This window comes from Bufo bufo, chromosome 6 (assembly GCF_905171765.1).
Source record: "Bufo bufo chromosome 6, aBufBuf1.1, whole genome shotgun sequence".
Taxonomy (NCBI): Eukaryota; Metazoa; Chordata; class Amphibia; order Anura; family Bufonidae; genus Bufo; species Bufo bufo.
The window spans coordinates 311,786,663-311,799,186 of record NC_053394.1 but is presented as its reverse complement, the minus strand read 5'-3'; the positions used below and the strand labels follow the sequence as shown (position 1 = coordinate 311,799,186).

The 12,524-nt window shown below is 46.9% G+C and overlaps 1 protein-coding gene across 1 annotated transcript in view; it reads left to right on the top strand.

Annotated features, from left to right (window-relative positions):
* The window catches only part of DNAJC7 (DnaJ heat shock protein family (Hsp40) member C7), a 53,019-nt gene extending 47,880 nt beyond the window's left edge, over positions 1-5,139 (top strand). The window contains exon 14 of the mRNA XM_040435052.1: positions 4,679-5,139. Coding sequence (XP_040290986.1) covers positions 4,679-4,716 — 38 coding nt within the window. The 3' untranslated portion in view covers positions 4,717-5,139. The remainder of the gene's footprint in view (positions 1-4,678) is intronic.
* The last annotated feature ends 7,385 nt before the right edge of the window (positions 5,140-12,524 follow it).

Sequence of the window (12,524 nt, the reverse complement as noted above, 5' to 3'; positions counted from 1 at the left end):
TCATTGCCAACAAAGGGTTTTCAACCAAGTATTAGAAATTAACATTTTATTTACAATTTAATTTGTCCAATTACTTTTAGGCCCCTGAAATGAAGGGATTGCGTTTAAAAAATGCTTTAGTTCCTCACATTTTTATGCATTTTGTTCACCCACTGAATTAAGGCTGAAAGTCTGAACTTCAACTGCATCTGAATTGTTTTGTTCAAAATCCATTGTGGTAATGTACAGAGCAAAAATTAGAAAAATGTTGTCTCTGTCCAAATATGTATGAACCTAACTGTGTGTGTATATATATGGACCTAACTGTACATATTCTTACCATAAAAGACAAGTTATCCTAAATGGTACATGGCTTGCACAAGCAACTTGCTACTAGGGTTTTCATGAAACCAGAATTTGGACTTTGATACCGATGCCAAGTGCAGTATCGCGATTCTAGATACCAAAGCAATCCTTTGCCAAGCTATGAATGAGATGTTTGTTGCGATTTACTAATCGATTGTACATATCCAGCTGCTTGATTTTGTTGAAATACTGCTGTTTCATCCATAAAACCACGTGGCCTATAAGTCTAATAACTCACTAGGGATTGTGAGCGAAACAGCTCTTTTCTGGCAAAATTGAGCAGCCAGACAACACTGTACGATCAATTAGAAAGCCACGACAAACATACCCAATTCTTGGCTGCCCGAGTGCCACTTCTCTTCTCACGACCTGCAGCCGCCTTGATCCCTGCGTCCTCTCACCCCCTTGCAGCTGCCTTGATCCCTGCGCCCTCTCACCCCCTTGCAGCCGCCTTGATCCCTGCGCCCTCTCACCCCCTTGCAGCCGCCTTGATCCCTGCGCCCTCTCACCCCCTTGCAGCCGCCTTGATCCCTGCGCCCTCTCACCCCCTTGCAGCCGCCTTGATCCCTGCACCCCCTTGCAGCCACCTTGAACCCTGTGCCCCCTCTCACCCCCTTGCAGCCGCCTTGATCCCTTCGCCCCCATGCAGCCGCCTTGATCCCTTCGCCCCCATGCAGCCGCCTTGATCCCTTCGCCCCCTTGCAGCCGCCTTGATCCCTTCGCCCCCTTGCAGCCGCCTTGATCCTTCGCCCCCTTGCAGCCGCCTGATCCCTTCGCCCCCTTGCAGCCGCCTTGATCCCTTCGCCCCCTTGCAGCCGCCTTGATCCCTTCGCCCCCTTGCAGCCGCCTTGATCCCTTCGCCCCCTTGCAGCCGCCTTGATCCCTTCGCCCCCTTGCAGCCGCCTTGATCCCTTCGCCCCCTTGCAGCCGCCTTGATCCCTTCGCCCCCTTGCAGCCGCCTTGATCCCTTCGCCCCCTTGCAGCCGCCTTGATCCCTTCGCCCCCTTGCAGCCGCCTTGATCCCTTCGCCCCCTTGCAGCCGCCTTGATCCCTTCGCCCCCTTGCAGCCGCCTTAATCCCTTCGCCCCCTTGCAGCCGCCTTGATCCCTGCGCCCCCTTGCAGCCGCCTTGATCCCTGCGCCCCCTTGCAGCCGCCTTGATCCCTGCGCCCCCTTGCAGCCGCCTTGATCCCTGCGCCCCCTTGCAGCCGCCTTGATCCCTGCGCCCCCTTGCAGCCGCCTTGATCCCTGCGCCCCCTTGCAGCCGCCTTGATCCCTGCGCCCCCTTGCAGCCGCCTTGATCCCTGCGTCCCCTCCCTTTAACTCTGTTCATAACCTGCAGATGTAGGTGCAGTGTGCACAAACCATGTAGAATGGATGCTTGTGCTTATTGTATACAACGCCCTAATTTTACCAATTTTTGTTCCACATTCTGTGTTTTACACTTCATTCCAATAGACCTTATGTAAATGAACGGCTAAGAACAGTCATCTCATGTGAATTGCCAGTATTGTGCACATTATGTAAGGAGAAGGGTATTCAGTGTACACTGTACATCTCTATGTAATGTGCAGCTGCTCGAGAGACCCTTCTCTTGACACCATTATATAGACAATACACGTGCTGTGCCTGTGCTATGGCCCTTGTATTCCTCGTTAATGACAGGGCTGTCGTACAGAGCAGCGGGCATCTGGTGACAAGCAGAGCTGGCTCAGACTGCTTTACCTTGCTACCAACACTCCCCTAAAACCAATCGTTTCCGTAGGTTTACATTTCTTCTATATAGTCACGTCCTTTAAATAGCCATCCTGTAGAGCATGTAGTGACTCCCTGCTGCTGTCATCCATAGGGAAGGTTAAAGGGAACCTGTCACCGGGATTTTGTGTATAGAGCTGAGGACATGGGTTTCTAGATCGCCGCTAGCACATCCGCAATACCCAGTCCCCATAGCTCTGTGTGCTTTTATTGTGTAAAAAAAATGATTTGATACATATGCAAATTAACCTGAGATGAGTCCTGTACGTGAGAGGAGTCAGGGACAGGACTCATCTCAGGCTAATTTGCATATGTGTAAAAAAAACTGATTTGATACATATGCAAATTAGCCTGAGATGAGTCCTGTACGTGAGAGGAGTCAGGGACAGGACTCATCTCAGGCTAATTTGCATATGTGTAAAAAAAACTGATTTGATACATATGCAAATTAGCCTGAGATGAGTCCTGTCCCTGACTCCTCTCACGTACAGGACTCATCTCAGGTTAATTTGCATATGTATCAAATCGTTTTTTTACACAATAAAAGCACACAGAGCTATGGGGACTGGGTATTGCGGATGTGCTAGCGGCGATCTAGCAACCCATGTCCTCAGCTCTATACACAAAATCCCGGTGACAGGTTCCCTTTAAAGGCTATGGACACATTTAGGGGCAAATTTTTTTTATTACGTTCTACTCATTTTGGGCTAAAAATAATTTTTTCAGTTTGTTCTTTATTAAAGATTTCCGGCAGTTCTTGTACTACAGAGGTTGAGTGTGTAGCTACAGACTGTCCGTTTCTATTTCATCATCCAGCAGAGCTCCTGCTCATTCTGTAAGGCTACTTTCACACCTGCGTTAGGGGCGGATCCGTCTGGTACCTGCACAGACGGATCCGCACCTCTAAATGCAAACGCTGGTATCCGTTCAGTACGGATCCGTCTGCATAACTTCGTCCAAAAGAAAAAAAAATCGAAGTCTAGGTATAAGTCAAACAGATCCTGACTTTACATTGAAAGTCAATGGGGGACGTATCCGTTTACAATTGCACCATATTTGTGTCAATGTAAACGGATCCGTCCCCATTGACTTACATTGTAAGTCAGGACGGATCCGTTTGGCTCCGCATTGCCAGGCGGACACCAAAACGCTGCAAGCAGCGTTTTGGTGTCCGCCTCCAGAGCAGAATGGAGGCGGAACGGAGCCAAACTGATGCATTCTGAACGGATCCGCATCCACTCAGAATGCATTGGGGCTGTACTGATCCGTTTTGGGCCGCTTGTGAGAGCCTTGAAACGGATCTCACAGGAGGACCCAGAAACGCCAGTGTGAAAGTAGCCTAACCCTGTTCTTTGAACTCTTGACAGCTCAAATACATATGGATTAAACAAGTGCTTATGAGCTTCAGATGATCACAAATAATGGATTCACATGAGCTGTCAGATGACTGGATCCAATGTAAACACAGGACCTGCTGCTCTGCAAATACACATATTACACTGTTAAAATAAATAAAAAATATCATTTTTCCCAGTATAAGCCCCAAATAGGTAAAATACAATAATAATAAAAAAATTGGATGGCATGCTAAACCAGCGCTGCAGCCACTTTTATTCTTAAGATTGGTTAGGGTACCACAGGACGTATGGCCACCAATCATAAAGCCTATTTATATGCCATCACTTTACAAGATGGGAATAACCTGTATAATATGGGAGCCGCAGTGCTGGTTTCTGGGGGAAGCTACTGAAGCATTACATGGAGACCGTTCAGATAAAAGGAGCTGAGGCTTGTTAGGCACAGTCAGCGTTTGATCAGTGATTGTGACTCATAATGGAAAGATGTCCCCCTGTTCTGGTTTTGGCTCACAATGACTGATGAAAATCACTGATCAAACACTGATTTGACAGCAGCCTTAATTGCTCTCTGCTTTAGCTCAGATGTAGAGGGATGTCCAATTAGGATATATGATACAACCGCTTTAAAGAGGACCTATCGTGGGATTATTATTATTTTTTTTAACCTTATGAAGTAGTCCGCCTGCTGCAGATGCTAAACTTTTTTTTCTCTCTCCCCAGATAGTCCCCTCCATTGCGCCGCTATGCTCCCCTTTGTATTCTGGAGCCACATATGCTAATTAAGACCCTCAACACAAGGAGTCCTCAGTGGGCTTCTCCTTGGCTGCGAGGCTGTCCCAATCTCAGTGGTTTGCTCCACAGCCAGGGAGAAGACTAGCTTTTCTCGTGAGATTTGGGAAATCTCAGAAGAACAGGCTATACAAGAGTACAGTACTTGCAGATCCACTGCAATTTGGACGGGAGAAGGAGACGCGCACTGAGGAGGGCTGAGGTCTCCTCCTTCCTGTACTTTTGGTCCTAATTGGTATATATGGCGCCAGAAAACAAAGAGGGGCATATTGGCGCAACAGAGAAGACTATCTGAAAACAAAAAAACGTTGGGCATCTGCAGCCGGTGGACTACTTCATAATAACGTAATAGGTTGAAAGAAAAAAATCCCATTTAGTATTTTATGCTATCCCTGTTTGATATTCGTTATTTACGTGTCTTATCTCTTTCAGCGTCCGGCCCTGGAAACTTCTTCTTCCAGTTTGGTTAGCACGCCCATGTCCCTCCGCTCTCCCAAACTCCTTGTATCCCACCTGCTCCCCCCCCATCTCCCTTCTCTGTTCAAGTGTTTTAACCCGGAATAAGGACGTTATTTAATCGGACTTCTCGCCATCAGCAGCTTCATTATGTCTCTGTTTACTAGAGAAGTGTATTTTTTTTAATTAATATTATTTTGACACCATTTCGGTTTACATACCTCTTTGCGTGTGCTCCTGTGTGACAGAAATCCTAAACGGGGATCTAATAAAATGTAAGAGCCCGAGGAGACCCGAGTATAAGGGCTCATGCACACAAAAGTATTTTCTTTCCGTGTCCGTCCCATATTTTAAAAATTTTTTTTTGCAGACCGTATACGGAACCATTCATTTCAATGGGTCCGCAAAAAAAAGAGGTTACTCAGTGTGCATTCCGTTTCCGTATGTCCGTATTTCTGTTCCGCAAAAAAAATCGAACATGTCCTAGTATTGTCTGCATTACGGACAAGGATAGTACTGTTCTTTTAGGGGCCAGCTGTTCCTTACCGCAAAATACGGAATGCACACGGACATCATCCATATTTTTCGCAGATCTGTTTTTTTTTTTTTTTTGCGGACTGCAAAATACATACGGTCGTGTGCATGAGGCTTAACTTTGTGGCACTGCCTGGGGGTGTTTTTGGGAGGGAGAGGACACCTTTTTTTTTTTTTTTTTTTTTTTTTTTTTTTTTTTCTCCCTCTCTTCTCCCCTCTCCTCCTCACTACCCCATTCCGTCTTCAAAGCTCCAACAACGGAAGGTTCTGTCATTCTCCGGAATCGCCTGTATACCTATATCTGGATCCTTAAGCATGGTTTCAGAACCACAGATGGACTTTGGTATCAGCACCGCTTATCTGGATTAGTCTGCCTCTGGTTCAGACATGCAGGAATTGTAGCAGAACTGGATCTCATAACTATTGCAGCTGCTCATCCGGGATAGCTGGAAATCTTCTCGTGACGCAAGACGTTTGGAATGGTTCAGATCATCTTAAGCCTAGATCCCATCAGCCCTGCTCATGAAATGGCATTGATACCCAGCTGGAAGACATTGGGGCATGATAGGGCCTGGACTCCTTCAATGTCTCATCTGGCTTAGATCTCCTTTATTATCATGTGTGCAATGTAAAAATGAAACCTTATACCTACATGGGCTGTGAGAGAAAAAAAAAAAAAAAACTTAAAATAACTGCACGTTTCTTTATACCTTGAAATGCCATCGCTTGGGATAGTATTTCCGTAGATACGGTCCAAGTCAGGAAGAAGTGGTAGAATGTCACCTCGGTAAATGACATAGAGGGGTAAATTTATCATAAGGGGAATATTAAGTCAGATTCTCACTTGTGGCAGCAGCTATAGCCATGACACTAGGAGGCGACACTAAGTGAAGAAGTGTGTCTAGTCCTCCCACCAGCTATGCCCATCCTGCAGACACTGAGCAGACATGCCAGTGTTGCAGGAGTCTGCGTTGGCATAATAGGCGTCAAATTTATTGAAGCTCACACATTTTATTTATATTTTTTTAAATAAATTTGCCGCATCATTAAAAATCAGCGTTCTGTCACCTCTGTTATGTCAATTTGTACGGACATGGTGAACTCCACAGCGAGCACCAGAGTCGGATGAGTCTCGCAGTCCGTGCCAACGGACAATGATTGACAGGTTTCTTTCTTATGCACAACAGGAAAGAAACCTGTCACTCATCGTTCAGCGGCAACATCGGATTCGTCTCTCACAAAGCTGGCGTGCACCGCGGGCTTCACTGTGTTAGTACTCTAAGGGTCCATTCACACATCTTTAAAGGGCTTCTGTCACCCCCAAAACTCATTTTTAATTTTTGGGCATATTAAAATCCTTATTGTACGATTATTCCCTATATAGGTCTCTTACCTTGTTCTGTGGCTTCGTTTCATAAAAAATCGAGCTTTTAAAATATGCAAATGACTTCACTACCAGCAAGTAGGGCGTCTACTTGCTGGTAGCCGCCGCATCCTCCTTTTAAAAAAACCGCCCCCTCCTCCAGTTGATTGACAGGGCCAGCGAGCGCTCTCCTCCTCCGGCTGGCCCTGTCAGCATTTCAAATCCCGCGCCTGCGCCTTACGTGTCTTCATTCGGCGCAGGCACTCAGAGAAGGACGCTCGCTTCCTCAGCACTCCCTCAGTGCGCCTGTGCCGATGACGTCACCTCTAAACCTGAAAGAGAAGACGTCATCGGCGCAGGCGTGCTGAGGAAGCGAGCGTCCTTCTCTCAGAGTGCCTGCGCCAAATGAAGCCATGTAAGGCGCAGGCGCCTGATTTGAAATGCTGACAGGGCCAGCCGGAGGAGGAGAGCGCTCGCTGGCCCTGTCAATCAACTGGAGGAGGGGGCGGCTACCAGCAAGTAGTCGCCCTACTTGCTGGTAGTGAAGTAATTTGCATATTTTAAAAGCTCAATTTTTAATGAAACGAAGCCACAGAACAAGGTAAGAGCCCTATATAGGGAATAGTCGTACAATAAGGATTTTAATATGCCCAAAAATGAAAAATGAGTTTTGTGGGTGACAGAAGCCCTTAAGTGTTTTGCGGGTCTGCAAGAATAGGACATGCTCTATATTTTTTGCGGAGCTACGGAACTACGGATGTGGGCGGTCTTTTGCGGCCCTATTGAAATGAATAGATCCACGTCTATTCCGCAAAGTTGTGAATGGACCCTAAAAGACTCCCATCCCAGAAGTGACACCTTTTTTAAACCTCATTAACCTAACTAGCCATACCCACATTTCAACACACCTTTAAGGGTACAATAACACTGGTCGTGGCCAGGATCGCAGGGGCAACGTAGCGGTAATCCCATAAAATCTGCTGCAGTGCGACCCCTTATTCCAAAAAAATAATCCAGTTGGATTTTTTTGCAATTCCTGTAGCCAGATCCTTAATAATGGGGTGAGTAGTATAAAATCAGAAACGGGACAAAAATTTGAGGCTTCTTGGTGCCACATTACTGGCGCAGGCAATTGATAAATTTACCCCATAAGGTCTGTCCATTGAAAGCTCTATTCACTGCAAAGTTACCATTGTAAATATGAAGGATTTCAATAAAAACCATTTGAAACCACAGCATGGTCGTTAAAGGTCCTGTCGCCAAGTAAATACCTCCCCACAAGACAGAAGTGTTCGCTCGTCTTTTCTTAGGGGGCCATGTTGTGCCGTTTCTCTGTTATTATAGTAACTTATGAATACATTGACAGCAGGGTGTCAGCATTCCCCTCGTCTCATCACTGACTGGACAGTATTAACTGCAGGGTCACATCCCTTTGAGAAAGGGTAATGGTAGCAACTAGTAGTCTGTTTACCCATAAATTTCTAGTAGGAATAAGAGAGACATGGTACAATGCAGAAGTCGAAGAAAACGTGCTCCAGAATAGTTGGTACAAGGATTTACTAAAATAGACAAGTCAGGCGAGCCGTAAGGGGAGTCATTTTGCAGCCAGAACCCATAGAGCAGGAATCCTCAAACTGCGGCCCTCCAGCTGGTGCAAAACTAGAACTCCCAGCATGCCCGAACAGCCTACAGGTATCTGCCTACAGCAGGGCATTGTGGGAGTTGTAGTTTTACAACAGCTGGAGGGCCGCAGTTTGAGGATGCCTGCCATAGAGGCTGCAGCGTACTGATCCTGCGGTGGTCACCGATGGATGTAAACTGTATCCCTTCATCTATCTCTTATGGTTGAGTAATAGGTATGATCATGGTTCAATTATATACAGTTGTCAGGGGTTAATTTGTATGAAGTATATAGGCAAAATGGCAACCGACTTGTTGCTAAAGGGTCTCCCTTGAAGGACATGTCCATTTTTAGATCAACAGGAAACCAAATCATACAAAACAAGTGCTTGGTGCTGCCGGCACCCGCCCCTCCTGTTTTTTCTCTTTCTAGTTTTGTTTCCTTGCAGAGATAAGTGTAGGAGGGTGAGAGGCAGCATTGTGAGCTGGCGAAGAGTCTGCACCTCTCTCTGGGAGTAGAGAAGTGCTTATGGGTGCCATGTACATCAGATACGTCCTTCAAATGTTTAGTATCTGACCGATACTGTATGGATTACAAATTAGGACAATGTAAATGCATCCAAGATCGATGTGCGGGGAGGCCGATGGCTGCTTTCTTCCAATAACTGTGCGGCGTCATCCATTCACTTTAAGGCTGGGTTCACATGACTGAAGAGCTGCAGATTTGCCTGCAGCAAACCGGCAGCGTCGTACATTACCAGCAAAATGGATGAGATTCTAAGAAATGTAGTCCACCGCACTGCAGTGTAAATCGACCCCCGGTGTGGATTTGACATCTGCATCGTGAATTCTGCTGCAGATCTTTCGCCCGTTGCAGTGGAGAGGGGTGAAGTCCGCTGGCTTTCCCACAACACAAACAGCAGAATGCCGCAAAAAGCACTGTGGACTTTCCGGTATGCGTATCGTCATGGAACAGAGCTATACGAGCGGACGTCTCAATTGCAAAAAATTCACTGCCTGGGCGAGACGTTAAAAATGAAAATAATAAATAGCTTTACTGTGAAATACACTTTAAAAACGAGGGGCGCTGCCCTAGATGAAGGCAGGTACTCCCCACCGCAAAGCGGGTCAATTATGCCTCGGCGGTGGTGTTCTAAACCATGGTGTCTAGGTGTCCAATAGCAACACCCCAAAATTTGTATGGGGACTAATTAAGATGTCAAGAAACCTATACACCAAATAGCAGAGAAACAGGCGGGTTCAGTGCCTATAGAGTATTCACACTGTGACTGGCGCGGCGATATCTAGTACAGGCAGGGCTCTGTGTGTGGCCCATTTATCAGCCTGTCCCCTCTGCTCAAGAAGCTCCCCCTTGCGGCTTGACTCACATGGCCAGACATCTTGTGCCTGCGCCTATGCTTCTAGTAGCAGTGGGGGCACTGAGGGTCTGCTGCCGTTATCCGAGCAGTGACTGCACGCACCGCACTTCTGTGTACCGGTACATGAACAGTCGCTGCTTCAGAAGCAGAATCTCTGTGTCGATGCCACAGGATTGTCAGGGCTGGGCAAGATGTCTGGCCCTGTTGACCAAGTGGCAAGCAAGAGCTTCTTAAGGAGTTATCCTGGAAATAATAATATTGAGGACCTATCCTCAGAATATCAGACCGGCGAGGGTCCGATACCTGGGAGCAGGCTTGGACTGACCCACAGGGGTACAGGTGAATCCCTCAGTGGGCCCCTAGTCACCCACCCCCTGCACAAGTGGCACATAACACAGTAGACTTACTGCACTACATACATATATTCAATGTACAGCACCTCAACCAGCCTATGTTCATATAAAAACTTGATAGATTATTAAAGAAACGCGATCAGAGCTGAGATGACTTCTAGGTATAGAGGAAAGCTACCAGTATGCTCTTCTGCCCAGGACCTACCTCCTCAGAGTTGCTGCAGGGACCCCCATATTCAATCATCTGGTAGCATCTTGCTGCTGTGTGAGCAAGTAATATGTGACTGTCTCTGTACGGTGGGCCCCCAAAATAAATTTTACTGGTGGGCCCTAGGCACCCCAGTCCGACACTGCCTGGGAGCCCCTCCAATCATCTCTCAGTAGAGGTCGGGCACCGTACTTTGGTCACATGACCTAGTTGCCCTATAGAAGTGACAGGGGCTGAGCTGCAATACCAAGCACAGCCACTATACTATGTAGAGCGCTGTGCTCACCAGAGCTTCAGTAAGTGCGGCAGCTGATCAGCAGGGGTGCCAAGACTCATACCCCTGCCGCAATGTTATAATGAATCTATCCTGCGGATAGGTTATCTTTATCATTTCCTAGATAACCCCTTTAAGCAGCACGGACAGGCCTCTGCAGGTAAATAATTCTTGTTAATGAGGCGGTGGTGTCTATGGGGTTGTCTTCCTGGAGATCCTGGAACAATAATGCCCGGTGTTCTCATTTAGGAAAGTATCCAGTGCTAGGCCTAAGGAACATTTGCTGATGTAGACTTCGCTGTCTGTAATAATACTGGCCATGTGAGAGCAGCAGTAAACTGAAGATCCCTTTACCTGGAACTATTATTGGGAGCGATTGTTCTTATGAACACTTGGTCCCCATAATCTGCCTGTGTAAAGGTGTCGCCGATCACCCGGGTAAAATAATAGTTTCTGCTGAAACCTAAATCGTCTTTTCTGGGCAGCAGATCACTGTTGACATAGCGTAGTGTCAGCGGTGACACCTTTACACGGGCAGATAATAGGGACCAAATGTTCATAAGAACAATCGCAACAATGAATCTGTATGAGGATGACTGATTGCTTGTCCCCATACAGTGGAGGTGATTGCAGCATATAAATGCAGCTCTCACCTCCTATGGCCTCATGCACACGACCATTGTTTGGGTCCGCATCCGAGCCGCCGTTTTGGCGGCTCGGATGCGGACCCATTCACTTCAATGGGGCAGCAAAAGATGCGGACAGCACTCCGTGTGCTGTCCGCATCCGTGGCGCCGTTCCGCGGCCCTGCTAAAAAAATATAACGTCCTATTCTTGTCCGCGCTTTGCGGACAAGAATAGGCATTTATATTGCCGCCTCCCATTCCGTTCCGCAAATTGCAGAAGGCAACACACCCGACTTCTGTTTTTCGCGGATTGCGGACCGCAAAAACCAGCACGGGTGTCTGCATGAGGCCTATAACAAACAAGCAATGATCAGGAACAAATAGCTCCTTCCCAATAATTGCCTGGTTAGTTGACGCTTGTAAGGATACGACCGGACAACGCGGTTGCGACGAGGCCGCACTGCAGTCGAGTACCACACAGCCATATACCTTTAAGTAAAGCTAATTGTAGCTGGAGAATGTGTCTAAATCCATCCATAAACTGGGCAGTGATTAGAGAGCGCAGGATCAACCAGGGAAACAACGGACCCCAAAGGCAATAGTGAGCGGCCCGATACAGGATTATCATTGACACCTTGTTCTTTGTATTTCTCCTGTCTCTGACCCATATAAGCCATACATTTGATTATGTCATCTGGTCTTTTCTTTGGATGTTATATTACAAAGGTGGATTTAGACAGGACAATAATCTGGCAGATTATCAGGAACCAACATTCCTGCGAACGCACGTTCCCGACAATCTGTCCCTCCAAAGGTACAGCCGATACACTCGTTCATCGGGTGATCCTGACGTTCATGCAGGCACCTAAATTACCGTTTGTGGGCAGCAGACCGTCCGGTCTAAACAGCGATCTGCTGCCCCAAAACAATGATTCTGTATGGGAACAAGCGATTACAATAGCGATACCTTACCACGTACCGTGAAGGAGAACGCTGCATGTAAATACAGCTCTTCACCTCCGCTGAATGAGCAGCCGACTCGGCCCTTGTAAATGCGCCTTTAGTGACCTTGAAGTTTCCCGATGTGATAGGGAGTGGTAAAGTAAATGTATTCTTTTATTTTCAGCGTAGTGATAACATGTTGATACCCATGCTCGTAGGCACACAGGTACTTTCCCTGACGCTCCCACTTCTGCTTAATAGTCTAAATAATCTTCCATTCAGTCGGTGCATGAAAAGAAATTGCGTTGATTGTTCAGAGGCGAGTGCAAATAGTTTCACTTCTGCCTGAAAAGATCTGGAATTGAAATGCCCCTTAAACATACAGTATATGCAGCTTTTTCATGGAATAAATATATTTCGCTCCGCATGTTGGCCGAATCCTGCATTGATTCTCTGCCTGCTTATGGATCTACAAGATCATTATTACTACTGAGGGGATTATAGTGTGCTTTATTACTGCTAG